The sequence below is a fragment of the Terrapene carolina genome, unplaced genomic scaffold, assembly GCF_002925995.2.
Source record: "Terrapene carolina triunguis isolate 2854851 unplaced genomic scaffold, T_m_triunguis-2.0 Scaffold42, whole genome shotgun sequence".
In the NCBI taxonomy this organism is placed as follows: Eukaryota; Metazoa; Chordata; order Testudines; family Emydidae; genus Terrapene; species Terrapene triunguis.
Window position 1 is genome coordinate 56137863 of NW_020664393.1, and position 15433 is coordinate 56153295.

Here is a 15433-nt window from a genome sequence, read left to right on the forward strand (position 1 = left end):
GGGGAGGAGAGAGAGAAGAGGTTACTTTTTTTGTCAGACAAAAGACATTAAAACTTATACTGTATATGTATATAAACAATTTTAAACAATGTAATACTGTACTCAGCAATAACGATTGTGAAGCTTGGTTGAGGTGGTGAAATCAGAGGGCGAAAGAGGGTGAGTGTCTGGCTGCTCCTCTTGCTGTTCTTTTCAAAGTGCAGGGGCGGGGGGGGGGCAGCTGATTGCTGTGGATGGGAAGAGGGGGAGGCTGCATGCCCTCCTGAATGCTGCAAAATAGCTGATCGCTGCGGGCGGGAGGCCTCCCCGCTCCTTCCCCACACCTCCCACCCGCAACAATCAGCTATTAAGGGGCATTCAGGAGGCTCTGGGGGGGGGGAGGGGGGACAGGCTGCGTCCTCGCTCCTCCCCCCACAGCCTCCTGAACCCCGCAAAATAGCTGACTGCTGCAGGTGGGAGGCACGGGGAGGAAGGGAGGAGTTGCTGATCCACTGGGCTGGGCTGCCGGTGAGCGGGAGGCACTGGGGGTGGTGGAGGGGAGCTAATGGGGAGCTGATGGCCCACCCTGGTTCCAAGCCCCCACGACCAAACATTATAAGCAAACATTGCGCAACTTTAAATGAGTATGTTCTCTAATAGATCAGCGATGTAACAACGAAACGGGACGACATTAAGTGAGGAGTCACTGTATACCAAGATCATCTCTGATAGGTGTTTGTCTAAACTGTTCTTAAAGACCTCCAATGACTAGGGCCCTACCAAATTCATGATCCATTTTGGTCATTTCAGAGTCATAGGATTTTAAAAATCATAAATGTTCATGTCGTCAGCCATTTAAATCTGAAATTTCACAATGTTGTAATTGCAGGGTCCTGACCAAAAAAGGAGTTTTTCCACGGGGGGAGACCAGATTTCAGGGTCTTGTGATGAGTTTTTCATGGCTGTGAATTTGGTAGGGCCCTACCAATGACAGGGATTCCACAACCTTCTTTGGAAGCCTATTCCAGGCTCCTTAACTATCCTTATAGTTAAAAAGTTTTTCCTAAATCCATGGAACTTAAGTTGCCTCAAAATGGCAGCTCTTCACTTCACCTGGTGGATAGCCTGCCCCTTAGCAGGGAAAAAAGCTTGTGCCAGTCAGTATGTTTAAGTATAAGCATCTGAATTAAGTAGCAAAGTTACAGAAGTTAAAGATCAGAGAGGCACAATAATCTTGAAATGGAGATTTAATATTATAGGCAATTCATAAATGGACAGAATTGTTTGTAAGGCACTTTAGAACCCTAAAGGCCATCACAAGTCTTAAGGAAACTACATAATCACTAGATCAGAGTTAAACTTCTGTCATTGATCAGAAACTGGCAAAAACAAAATAAGAATAAATGGTAAGTTTGACATGATACTGCACAGTCCCTTATTATCAGGGTTGAAAATATTCACTAATGACCTAGAAAGGACAAATGGGGGAATGAGATGGCAAAATTTAAGTCAGAACTAAAGACTGAGGCCTGGTTTACACTTTAAGTTAACCCAGCTAAATCGTCAGGGGTGTGAAAACTCCACACTTCTGAGCGGCAAGGTTAAGCTGACCTAACCCCCAGAGTACACAGCGCTATGTCGATGAAAGAATTCTTTCATTGACCTAGCTACCGCCTCTTCAGGAGGTGAAGCACTATAGCAGCACAGATGTACCTCTGTAGCATTTCAAATGTAGACAAGCCCTGAGGCACTTAAGAGCCCTAACGGGCAGGCGAATGGAGAGCACCCAGGTATATGAAATTCAGTATTGAAAAAGGAAAGTAATGCACACTGGAAGGAATAATTTTTACAACTCAGATATTGTTAGTAAATAAACAACAATTCAGGTAGACCATTTGATGTCATTGAAGCAAACATTAAAATGTCTAAAGAATGGATTAGGATTCACTGAAATTATAATTTCATTATGTTATTAGTATACTCCAAAATGGAACACTTTACTCTGGTCATGCCTTCTCATGGTGGAAAAAAAAGAATGAACATGTTCAGAGGCATGGAAAGACTTCTATATTAGGAAAGACAAAAATACTGGATACAATTCTGCAGAGATGGATGTATGCAATAGCAAAAGGTATATGGAAAAAGTCTAGCCGACATTCAAAAAGGAGGAAACATAGCAAATGGGTAACATGCAGTTACAATAGACAGGATAGAGTTTAAAATATATAAACCCTCATGTTTCAGGGCATATGCTAACCACTCATGGGATCATGAAGGAATTGTTCCTGTAGACTATTTTCCATGATAGATTTTATTAACTTTTTTGAAAAACTGGTATTGGAAAAAGGATACCTGACCAGGTGAACTTCCGATCCAGTATGGAAACTGGAATGTTTTGCTGTTTCACCAATGCTATTAAGATGTACACTGAGCCAAATGAGTGCCGTGGTGGAGAACCCTAAATTAATTATCTTCAGTTTTTATAACTTCTAGAGCAGTGGTTAGGGCTCCCGAACATTTTCATCCCATGTCCCCCTTTGGGCTCACCTCTTAACGTGACTCCTCCAGGGCCAGCAGTGATGCCAATTCACATATTTCAGGGACGGGAGCAAGTTTTTCAGCCCTACATCCCCCAATCCACATCCAGCCTTGCTAACCCATTCTGCAGGAGGGAGTTGCCATTGGAATCCAGACTGGGCACCCCTACTTCAGTAGTATCAGCAGCACAGGTTCCCTCTACCTGCCGGGCTGGGGGGGAATAGGGGGGTCAGCACCATCAGTCCTTGGAATCTGCTACCAGAGCCAACTCTGTGCCTCTGATGCCTTCCCTGGGATGAGATCATGAACAGCCCCCCTCCAAAAAGGCATCCCTGGCCCATGCTGTGTGTACCCCCCCCCCCATGCCTCCCTGATGGCTTGGGACTTCCTGTTGCACTGAGAGGAGCTGATGTGGGTTCCAGCAGGACCATGAAGCAGACAGAGCAGGATCCAGATGTGAGCTGTGCTCCCTCCAAGGCCCTTGCCTTCCTCACCCTGCTTCTTACCCCTCCTCCCTCCTGGCTTGACATCTCAAACCCTCCCCTCCCAACCCCCACTTACTCTTTCACAAGGGGGGGGGGAGCGGGGGGTGTGGCAACACAGTTTAGCAGGGTCATTTCCATTTCTTTGATGGATGTACAAACTCTCACTTCTAGTAGTAATGGGCATCTTTGTCACACTGTCTGGATTGTTTCTCGACCATGAGTGCCAACCTCCAGGCAGACACCTAAACTGGTGCTGTGTTCTATAATTACATTCCACCAAGCCAGTAACAAATGTCAACTCCTGGATCACTGTACAGTAACAATATGGCTATGGAGTCACGGACAGTCCCCTTAAACTCTCCAGTCTATCTGGTCTACCAACAGCTCCTTTAGGAGGTTTATGCTTGTGTAAATGATTGTCAGGCAAGCAGAAGAAATGTAATTTTTCAATTATTGCAAGGTTTGGGTTTTCCTCTTTCTAAAAACTGCTTCCCTTAGGTTGGAATGGAGTGGTAACATAAGTGTCACAGTTTTATATAGCTTGTTGGATTAAATTTTATCCTTTTAACTTTTTAAAATGTACCTTTCCAAAAATCATGTACTTATACCAGAAATGTAACAAGAAATTTCCACAAGAATTGGAGGGGTTTTGTTTAGGGCTGTTGATTAATTGCAGTTAACTCACGTGATTAAACTAAAAAAATTGTGATAAAAAAATTAATCGCGATTAATCACAGTTTTAATCGCACTGTTAAAAAGAATACCAATTTAAATTTATTAAATAGTTTGGATGTTTTCTACATTTTCAAATATATTGATTTCAATTACAACACACAATACAAAGTGTACAGTGCTCACATTTTTGTTTACAAATATTTGCACTGTAAAAATTATAGAAATAGTATTTCAAATCACCTCACACAAGTACTATAGTACAATATGTATTGTGAAAATGTAACTTACAAATTTTTTTGTTACACAACTGCACTCAAAAACAAAATGCAAAACTTTACAGCCTACAAACCCACTCAGTCCTACTACTTGTTCAGCCAATTGCTAAGACAAACAAGTTTGTTTACATTTAAGGGAGATAACGTTGCCTGCTTCTTACTTACATTCCAGCCACCATTCCAGAGGACATGCTTCCATGCTGATGACGCTCATTAAAAAACAATGTGTTAATTAACTTTCTCAATGAACTCCTTGGGGGGGGAAGAACTGTACATCTCCTGCTCTGTTTTACCTGCATTCTACCCTATATTTCATGTTATAGCAGTCTCGGATGATGACCCAGCATGTGGTTCATTTTTAAGAATACTTTCACTGAAGATTTGACAAAATGCAAAGAAGGTACCAATGTGAGATTTCTAAAGATAGCTACAGCACTTGACCCAAGGTTTAAGAATTTGAACTGCCTTTCAAAATCTGAGAGGGATGAGGTGTGGTGCATGCTTTCAGAAGTCTTAAAAGAGCAACGCTCTGGTGTGGAAACTACAAAACCCGAACCACCAAAAAAGAAAATCAACCTTCTGCTGGTGGCATCTGACTCAGATGATGAAATTGAACATGTGTTGGTCTGCATTACTTTGGATCGTTATTGAGCAGAACCTATCATCAGAATGGACACACATGCTCTGGAATGATGGTTGAAGCATGAAAGGACATATTAATCTTTAGTGCATCTGGCACGTAAATATCTTGCGACGCCAACTACAGCAGAGCCATGCGAACACCTGTTCTCACTTTCAGGTGGCATTGTAAACAAGAAGCGGGCAACGTTACCTCCTGCAAACGTAAACAAACTTGTTTGTCTGACCGACTGGCTGAACAAGAAGTAGGACTCAGTGGACTTGTAGGCTCTAAAGTATTACATTTTTATTTCTGAATGCAGGTTTTTGGTTGTTTTTTTTTTAACAATTCTACATTTGTAATTTCAACTTTCATGATAAAGAGATTCCACTACACTTGCTTGTATAAGGTGAATTGAAAAATACCTTCTTTTTTACAGTGCAAATATTTGTAAACAAAAATATAAAGTGAGCACTGTACACTTTCTATTGTGTTGTAACTGAAGTCAATATATTTGAAAATATAGGCAACATCCAAAATATTTAAATAAATGGTGTTCTATTATTGTTTAATTGCCTGACAGCCCTACTTTTGTTGTTAAGACAAGTTATTTTGAGTCAGAAACCTGCAGTAAGCAAGTGTGGTTTCTCAGACCTCCTATTGATAAACCAGCATTCACACACAGTTCTTAAGCGCCCTGAAATCTAAGTATTCATTCTCTAGATATTAATATAACATACACAGCATGGAACTCAAATGCTATGAAATTAGATCACACCGATAAGAAGATGTCACTTAGGTCAGATACAAAGAGGGGGGTGGGAAATCAATCTTGAGCAACACCAGTGTCAGTTCTTCCCGATTCAAATTTCAATGAATTCCATAAAAAAAACCACGTGGATAAAAATCAATGACAAAAGAAAAAGGCAGATTTTTTTTAAATTGGTATTTAAATTAAATACAGGCATTTTTAAAATAATTCTAAAGTTGTTAAATTTTTTAATTACAATTCAATTTGAAATTTAAAACTTATGTTGAGGACTAAGCTGATATCTATTAAAGTCATTTAAATTAAATAAAAAAATTACTATTCAGAAGTACACAGTAGTTGCCAAGTTTTAAAAAAGTCACTGGCTAATAAACTGGAATCTGAAGCGCTAAACTGGCTTTTGGCAGCAGGAGCCTCCTTCTGCACATGGAGACTCCTTCTTAATTACAGTCTACTCATCTAGATTAGTTCAATTACTAGCTCATACCAGCCAAGAAACCAATTCAGTTGAAAAAGCAGGGAAGCTTGTTTTTTTCTACCAATCAGAAGAACAGAGGGGATGAGATCTACTAGTTCTAAAGTCTTGAAGGACATGGTGATCAGATACAATCAGTTCAATTAAATAATTACAGATAATACTGCCTTTGTTTAATAAAAAAGTTTTAAATGCAAAACACATTGAAAAGATTGTGTATCCATTAAAGGTAGTTTTACTAAATAAATAATAATAATGCTGTTTTTGTGCATTTCTAATTGATTTTGAATTTTCAACCAAATAGAGATTGACACAAATTGCAAGCCAAAAATTAAGCTAGTTAAAATGTTATTCTATATACTTTCTTAAATAAATGGGAATACATATAGTGTATACTCCTGGTTAGCAAAGAGAAGCACCAAATTTAGTTGCAGAGTGACATGTTTTAATGGTTACCCATGAGAATCAGCCTCTCTTTAATAAAAAGTACAAGTGCAAAACACAAGTAAATAGATTTAAATCAAGGTTTCCTGCTTACTGATTTAAAATGACGATTTAAATCCTTTTGGTTTAAATCAATCCACCCTGTAAGAAACCTATACGTACAATCTGAAGTAGAAAAGATTTCTCACAAGATGAAGTTTTATGATTCCTACTGTACAATTGCATATGTATATTAAAGATGCATTGCCTATCCTTTCTATCCCATTCATACTACTTTCCAAAATAGTAACCTCTCACTGAAAGCAGAGGATAGGAAACTGAGTTATGTGCACGCCAACACTGATATCAGTAGCATGCAAGTAGCAATCAAAAGGTTCTCAGACACCACTGTACTGTTGTTTATACTCTGCTACACTACACTTTAATTGCTTCTCAAAAAAAGGGTGCACCACAGCTTTCCATAGTATGGTGCATTTGGAAGCATTCCATTTTTTAAAAACCTGAAAGCTGTAGCCATTAAGATGCACTGGATGATTGCGAATGTAGCAATGTTCATGTGCTAGAGCTTTGAGCATGCCATGCAAGTCTAACACTACATTTAACCATACTCAAAGTAAACAATCCACAACTCCTACTTTTATCTTTATAATGAATAAAGAATTTTAGAATCAGTTATATAGAAATTAAATTCCATGGCCTCCAAGTCTGGGGAATTGTGGGATCTTCAAAAGCACTCCAGTGACTTGGTAATTGTGCTCCTAAATCACTTAAGCACTTTTGAAAATTCCACAGTTTTAGTCATTCAACAGTATCCAGTAGAACAGTCAAGCAATTCAACCAGCTTTACTGAAAATTTCTCAGCTTATGGGCAACAAATGACATTCAAACTGCAAGTTTTCTGCCAAATCCATATGGTAACTGGGCCATGCTTTTGTTTCAATGACCGTTCTCTTGCCTGAAGGATTAAATCCCCCGTCACCTGTGAAACTTCATCAAGATTATCTTGTTTTAAGTTCCATCTTCTGCTTTTGGAACACAATTAGCACCAACAACATCTTATCACACAGTTGTGACCAGCTCTGTGTCCACTGATGAGAGCTGTATGTGAATGGCTTGCAAGAGAGAAGGTAAAGTCAAAATGAAATTAAGAATTTTAAATGGCCTGCAGTAGAAGCATTTCAGTGGAGATAAGAATAGTAAAGTAATTTTTTTTTTATTATTATTATTAAACTAGGAGAGCTGGAGCACTCTTTAGGGAAAAAAGGAACGTCAGACTATGTTACAGCATTTTAGTTACTTAACCACAGTAGAACCTCACAGTTATGAACACCTCAGGAATGGAGGTTGTTTGTTACTCTGAACAAAATGTTATTCTTCTTTCAGATGTCTACAACTGAACAATGACTTAATACAGCTTTGAAACTTTACTATGCAGAAGAAAAATGCTGCTTTTAACCATCTTAATTTAAATGAAATAAGCACAGAAACAGTTTCCTTACCTTGTCAAATTTTTCTTAAACTTTTTTTTAAAGTATTTTATGGCTAACATAGCACTATGTTGTATTTGCCTTTTTTGGGGGGGCGGGGGGGTGTCATTGCAGCTGTCTGATTGCATACTTCCAATTCCAAATGAGGTGTGCGGTTGACCGGTCAGTTCATAACTCTGAGGTTCTACTGCAGCATGCGAAATACTGCTAAGATTATTTATAAATGCAGATTTCTAGAACAGCATGTATGAATTTCTGAAAGCTGAGCTGAATAGACAGCGACAAAGCTTTTTTTGTTAGTAACATAACTGAGGGCTGGTCCACACTGGGGCGGGGGATCGATATAGGAAACGCAACTTCAGCTACGAGAATAGCGTAGCTGAAGTCGACGTTTCCTATATCGAAGTAAAAGTACTTACTTCGGGTCCACGCGGCGCAGGCAGGCTCCCCCGTCGACAGCGCTTCCTCTTCTCGGCGAGCAGGAGTTCCGCAGTCGACGGGGGAGCGCTTCTGGGATCGATCTATCACGTCCAGATGAGACGCAATAAATCGATCCCAGAAGATCGATCTCTACCCACCGAATTAGGCGGGTAGTGTGGACCAGCCCTGAGTAATAGCAGCCACCTACTGCACCCAAAATATCCACCCTTTTTAGATCGCAACAGTTTAGTGACTGACAAGGAACCCTTCCATATTGTTTGCAAGCAGTTATTGCATTTACCACAGACTAGACTACAGAGAAGTTTTGTACTAACGTGATAACCTCCAAGAGGTAGCTTACCAGAGTAGGAACTTAATGTTCCTGGAAACCAGGAATAACTTCAGGTTATTTTGAAATTTGATTAAAAGCTATGATGTGCTGAAGGGGGCTCACCAGAGCACTTTTTGTTCCTTCTCTAATTCATATGCAAGCACTGGGAAATTTGTTCTTTAGAGTGGCAGTTTCAATCTTTCAGCTGCTGACTCATGGAACAGACAGAGTAGCAGCAGAATGAAGTAGGTAACGGAAAGGAAAATAGGGTAAAACTACAGATGGTGCTGGGAGGGAAAGCAGCAGTATCACAGCTAGCAGTGAAAGCTGATAATAAACCCCTTTCCCCCACTACAGGAAGATGTGCATCTTTGTTTTTGCTGATGCCAGGGAACAGGAAAAGCATGTGGCTTTGTAGGTTTCTGTCTTCACTACTTCCTGCAGACTTTACGGGCAAACGAAAGCAGGCAGTTGCCAATGAGGTCCTAGATGAGAGCAGAGGGAGCACATGCAGTGAAATGGGGATAAGTTTACTGGGATACGCACAAACATCACCTTTGTGAACATTACACATTTGCACTAGTGCCGCTACATCAATTACTGACCAATTGATTAGGGTAACTTCAGCATAGACAAGACCCAAAAGGGCTCAATGCTCACATCTCATTCAGTTCCAGAGCCACTAGATCAGGGGTGGCCAACCTGAGCCTGAGAAGGAGCCAGAATTTACCAATGTACATTGCCAAAGAGCCACAGTAATATGTCAGCTCCCCCCGCCTCCCACCGGTAGCCCCGCCAATCAGCACCCCCCCCTTCCCCACACTGCCTGATCAGCTGTTTCGTGGCAAGCAGGAGGCTCTGGGGGGGGAGGGGGAGGAGCGAGGGAATGGCAGGTTCAGGGGAGGGGGCAGGAAGCGGTGGAGTGGGGGCAGAGCCTGTGGCAGAGCCAGGGGTTGAGCAGCGAGCACCCCCTGGCACATTGGAAAGTTGGTGCCTGTAGCTCCGGCCCCAGAGTCAGTGCCTATACAAGGAGCTGCATATTAACTTCTGAAGAGCCACTTGTGGCTCTGCAGCCACAGGTTGGCCACCCCTGCACTAGACCACTTATAGAAGCATCTATTAAGATGAAGTAACAAAACAGGATGAGATGGTTTATCACAAAACCTCTTGAGAATTCAATTTGACAGGAAGTAAAGGGCACAAGGGGGTAAAAGTCTCAAAGTTTGGAGGGTTGGTTGGGTGTATGAATCCCAACACATTGGTGGCTAGATTGGATCACAGAAGAGGAGAGATGATTTGAGGGAGCCCCATTGTAAAATATTGGCAACACATCAGTAAGTCTAATTAGAATTCTGTCACAGGAAACAAGAATCAGTCTAAACCTGTGGTTTATGAGTCATACTATATTTAAAAAAAAAATGAAGCTTTAGCAAGTTTTAACCATGCCTGAAACAGTAGAAGTTTTTTAAAGAAATGAAATATCCTTTAAGTGTATTAAGGAAAAAGTAGTAATTGTCTTGACTGATTTACTAAGTAGTTTCAAATAAATCTTTATAAGAAAACTGCTTAGAATTGTTAGACCAGATTTTTAATTCAGAAAAAAAATTCTAGGTGGCAGCAAACATTGGAACGTGTAAGTATTTCCATACAATCCAGGAAGATGTTCCCCCTTGTCAGATGAGCTAGAATTCTTGGCTTGATTTTGCTTCTCAATTACTACGGAAAGAGACAGCAATAAATACAAGTCTCCTAATCCAAGTGAGTACAAGTTTACCTCCTGGCTAAACTAGAAATACTTGTTTATTTGTAAGAACTGATAAGAACAGATACTACGCTTGATCTTAGCTCATAGAGAGCCGAGAATACTCTTGTCCTAAGATGCCTGAAATATTAGATACCACTTGAAATGTTATTTTATCATTACATTGGTAATAAAGTATTCAAGATTATTTGCTACATGTTTCCAACTGCATTACACATCTAGCTTTCTGCAGCCAGAACTTTCATTGATCATGTGGAATAGGGTGCTGCACCTTCTGCACTGCTGATACAGATTGAGCCCCCACTGTAATGCAGTATATTTGCACCATTACGAACATCTAGAAGACATGGGCACTGTCGTCATCCCCCAATAAATATATATAGGCATTTCTGTACTCTAGTATTAATATTCATCTGCAGTACCTCTTACAAGCTTAAATATTTGTAGTTTTGCATTATTCCACGACTGCATCTCTACCACACAAGGCAGTCTGAAAAGTACATCTGCAAGTAAACAAAGCCTAATTTTCTACAGATTTAATATTTACATCTTCACTGAAGATGACTTTTTATATTTTATACAATATAAAATATACATTTTATTCAAGACCCCCTCTAAAGCTATTCAACTTCTTACAAGTCTCCTCTTGACTGAAGTAACACAGAAGTTTGTGACCACCACCCAACTGAGCACACCAAAGCAGATAATTCAGTTATCACTCGGTCTAATCTGGATGCTTACAACTGTTTTATTAATCAAGAACCACAAAAGGAAGAAAGAAGCTTTCTTGTTTTTCCTTCCAACCCTGTTACTGCAGACAGATGAGCGTACTTACATGATGGTGCAGACGAACTTGAGCTCAAATCCTCCTATAGCCCCCATAACTACAAGATAGTGCTGCATATTGATCTCACCCCCACCTCCATCCTCCTTTCCCACACTTCACCATGACAACATTCCTGCATCCTTCAGTCGAGTGGTGCAATGGCTTACCCCACACTCCAACATAGTGTCACACATAGATCTCCCACACCCAAACCTACAATCTCACTCCCAAGCACAGAGGTATGTACAGATCTCTTGTGCGTCAAGGGTTACGAGATGTATCCCCAGTTCCTCAACTCACCAGCACAGTGGTGCAGATGGACCTGAGCTCAGACTCCACCTTCTCCCGATAGTCCTTGACAAGCTGCATCTTCTTGTCGTTGGTGTCTGTTTTCTGCTCAATGCTAGAGATGACCCTCCAGGCAGAGCGCCGCCCCCCCACTACGTTCTTGTAGGCCACCGAGAGCAGGTTGCGCTCCTCGTTGGATAACTCAGCACCCTGTTCGGTTACTGCCTTCATGCAGGTGGCCATATCATCATAGCGCTCAGCCTGCTCAGCTAGCTTGGCTTTCTGGATCATCTCGGTCTTCTCCATGGTGGCTGGCAGTGGGGAAAGCACAGCAAGGCAGAAGGAGAGGCTAGGGCTGTCACACTGTCAAGAGGAAAAGGCACCTCAAAACCTGCAAGGGAGGAAACAGATTAGCCATGTCTCTGGGAGCCAAGAGCTGCAAAACACCACACTTTGCCCCTCCCCAAAACTGAGAAGACACCAAACCAACCATCTCCCCAGGAACCAAGAATCACAGGCCACACAGGGTCCCCACCACTACACCACCCCAAGAGCTATCCTGGAATGAAGAATCCTAGGCCTATACAACCAGCCCATTTCACAGGGAATTGGTTACAGGAGAGGGGAAGTGCACCCATCTCCAGAGCCTCTAAGGAAGGTTAATAACCCAGACCACCAGGACAGGAAAAAAGATAACACAATCTCTCTCCACAGGAGACTAATCTAGAGACCAGATGGTGGAAAGAGGCACTCCAGCCTCCTCAGAATGGCTTTTGTCTCCACCTCCACTTTCCTCCCTCTCACCCCTGTGTGCACTAGCAGGGCTTGCAGCCTGCGGTTAGTCAAGATATTAGAGGGGGGAGGGGAAGAAACAGACGGCTGGAAGTCATTAACCCAAAGGGGCCATCCCCAGGAGCCGTGCCCAAACCCTTCCCTCTAGGCGTGGGGGTCAGAGTGGTTTGCCTTGAAGGTGGGAGCACTAGAGAGGGGCAGTAAAAGAACCACCAGCCCCAGGGCAGACACAGGAGGACGAACAGGCCCAGAGGACACGGGGAGGAGAAGGCGGTTACCTAGTGTGTGTCTGGGAACACAATGGCCTCAAAAAGAGAATCTGAGGACAGGGGTAGCAATCCGTGCTCCCGCAGGGCAAGCAGGGCCATCGGGAGGGGCGCCCGTTCCGGGCGGATTGGGCAGACACGTGGGGCCCCGGGGGGTGTCCCTGAGATGAGGAGACAGAATAAGGGAACCTTTGTCCCTTGGCGAAGGAGGGGGCGCGGGACGAGGCCGGGAGACCACGGGGAGCCTTTCCCTAGAGCAAAGAGAGGGGATCAGGCGCCGGGACTGGGGCAAGCGGATCCGCGTCCCCAGCGCGAGACAAGGGGGGAAGGCGGCTTCACGTCCCACGCGGGGAAGCCCCTAGCCGAGTCTCCGGGGGGGACACCGAGACTCTATCCCTCGGGAGAGGGCGGGGACGGGGGAGTCCCATCCCCCGGGGGGGCGCGGCGAACAGGACTCGCTCAGGCAGGGTGGGTGGGGTCTGCAGGCTCAGGCCGGAGCGGGCGGGGGAGAAGCAACTCTGTCCACGCCTTGGGCCCGGCCCGGCGGTCTCCCGGGGAGAACGGGGCTCGGCAGCTCTCCCCGGGGCAGGGCACGACCCCTGCCCGGGTAGGCAGGAGGAGCTGCCCCCCAGGGGGGCCCGGACGAAGGGGAAAGCGTAGTGTCCCGGCAGCCCCGCTGGGCGTGAAATGGCGGCGGCGCTGGCGGCATCTCCCGCTCCCCGACGCGGCTGGGGACTCCGCGCCGCTCTCACAAAATGGAGGACGCGGCGACCCCTCTCATCCCCGTGGCCGACCTCGGCCCCCACTCACCTGGGTCCGCTCCGCTAGGCCAAGCCGGCTGGCGCCGCTAGATCGGGTGCGCTCCGCTCGGGGCTGGGGCGAGGAGAAAGAGCCGCTCCCGTCTCAAGCGAGAGCCAGCGCTAAAGGGCGTTGGCACAAGCAACCCTACCCGCTGCCAGACCCGCGCTCACACGGCCAATCCGAACGCCTGCTCCGAGCCGGGGCCCACCCTCCGCGTGCTATTAGCCAATCAAGACTTAGCGCGCCGTCGTGGAGGAGGGCACAGGCAGGGCGCAAGCTCGGTTGGCCCGTGGGCTGCGGCTGGGGCCACGGGGTTTCCTCCAATTAGATCCAGGGTGAGCTGACGTCACTGTCACCATGGTGATACTGCTACAACCCCCCTCCCTTCCACGCCCTGCCCTGGCACTGGGAGCCAAGTCTGGGCGCGGCACGAGACAGTGCGGAGGCGCGGCTGGGGCGGCTCGTGCTGCTGCGGTTGGGAGGGGGAGAGGGAGACTCGGAGGCCGGAGAGCGGGTGGGAGCGTGGGAAGCTGGGGGTGGGTGTTGCTCGGGGGAGCGTGCACCGATAGAGGGGAGCTGGGGGTGAGTGCTGAGGGGGAGTGTGCACCGATAGAGGGTGGGTGTTACAAGGGGGAGCGTGCACCGATAGAGGGGAGCTGGGGGTGAGTGCTGAGGGGGGAGCACGCACTGATAGAGGGGAGCAGGGCGTGGGTGTTGTACAGGGAAGCATGCACTGATAGAAGGGAGCTGGAGGATGGATGCTGAGGGAGAAGCATGCACTGATAGAGGCGAGCTGGAGGGGTTACTGAGGGGGGAGCGCTGATAGAGCAGAGCTGGGCGTGGATGTTGCACAAGGAAGTGTGCACTGATAGATGGGTGTTGAGGGGGGAGCGTGCACTGGTAGAAGGGAGCTGGAGGATGGATGCTGAGGGGGGCGCATACACTGATAGAGCGGAACTGGGTGGTTGCTGAGGGGGGAGGGTGCACTGTTAGAGGGGAACTGGGGATGGGTGTTGCACGGGGAAGCGTGCACGGATAGAGGGGAGCTGGGGTAGGTGCTGCAGTGGGTGGGTAGAAGTGATGGAATGTACTGAGAGAGTTATGACTGGAGGGTAGGGAGGTGGATGTGAAGGCTAGTTAAGTGTCAGTGCTGTTGGAAGTTTAGGGTGCTGTGGAAGTAGGTACTGGGGTTCAGAATGCTACTGAGGATATGGCAGTGGGTATTGAAGGGCCAGTGAGCTGCTGGAGATGGGTTCTGGGGTAGTTGGGAGCTGTTATAGGCATTGGTGGCTTCTGGGATGCATGGGGTGGTGAATGGTATTGCTAGACAATAGGGTCTACTCTACAGGTAAGTGTGAGAGAAATGGGTGGGTGATGCTGGACAGATTTGGTGCAGATGTGCTTGGGGAAATAATAGATAGCTGTTGGGAGGTGTGCAGAATGAGTGTGTGTTGCTGGTTGGTAGATGGGAGTTAGAATGTGTTGGGGGGATGAGTGGGAGATGTGAGGGAATGAAAGAAGCTTTAAAAATTCAAAAATTATTTTCTCCTCCACCTAAACAATAGTCTGTTTCTGTCCTGGGTTTTGATGATGATCAGCAGGAGAAGTAAATGAGCAAGGTTTTTAGGCTTTTTTTTCTCTTATGGATTTTGTGGGGATAGTTAATGAGGGGGTATTTCAAGAGGGGTGTAGACTTGAGTGGATAAGTTTATCTTTTTCCTTAGGTGGAGGTGAAAGATCCACAGGACAAATAAAAAATAGTGGATTGAGTTTTCCTTGATTTTAGGCCTTGTCACCAATCTTTGACCTCTCAGGGGCAGAAGCATGGGGTTGATGACGCAGACAAGAACACCTCTCTTGCCAGCAGTTAGACACTCATGATGGAGGCAGTAATGTCCTTTTGGAGGGGTTGGTCTGGGGTAGGAGGAGTTTCCTGGGGTAAGAGGAGGGGCCAGGGAGAAAAAAGGTAGGAAAGGGGTTGGGATAAATTCCTCCCTGTTTTTTAACCTAATGATGGCATTTTGAAGATGTTTGGTAATCTTTAGTATAAAGGCAAGAGCCTCAGGAAAAGGGAAGGAGGGATGGATTTTTTTCTCTCTGCTGATTGGAAGATAGGGGATTAATAGAAATGGGTTTTGCAGCCAGCCCTGGAGATCCTTAACTGCCATAGCTGGTTGTCAGAATATGTCCCTTCAGGGTGT

The 15433-nt window shown here is 45.1% G+C and overlaps 1 protein-coding gene across 1 annotated transcript in view; it reads right to left on the reverse strand.

Annotated features, from left to right (window-relative positions):
* The window catches only part of YWHAQ (tyrosine 3-monooxygenase/tryptophan 5-monooxygenase activation protein theta), a 38445-nt gene extending 25062 nt beyond the window's left edge, over positions 1–13383 (reverse strand). The window contains exons 1-2 of the mRNA XM_024213252.3: positions 13242–13383; positions 11386–11764 (exon numbers count right to left, since the gene is read on the reverse strand). Coding sequence (XP_024069020.1) covers positions 11386–11679 — 294 coding nt within the window. The 5' untranslated portion in view covers positions 11680–11764; positions 13242–13383. The remainder of the gene's footprint in view (positions 1–11385; positions 11765–13241) is intronic.
* Between the last annotated feature and the right edge of the window lie 2050 nt (positions 13384–15433).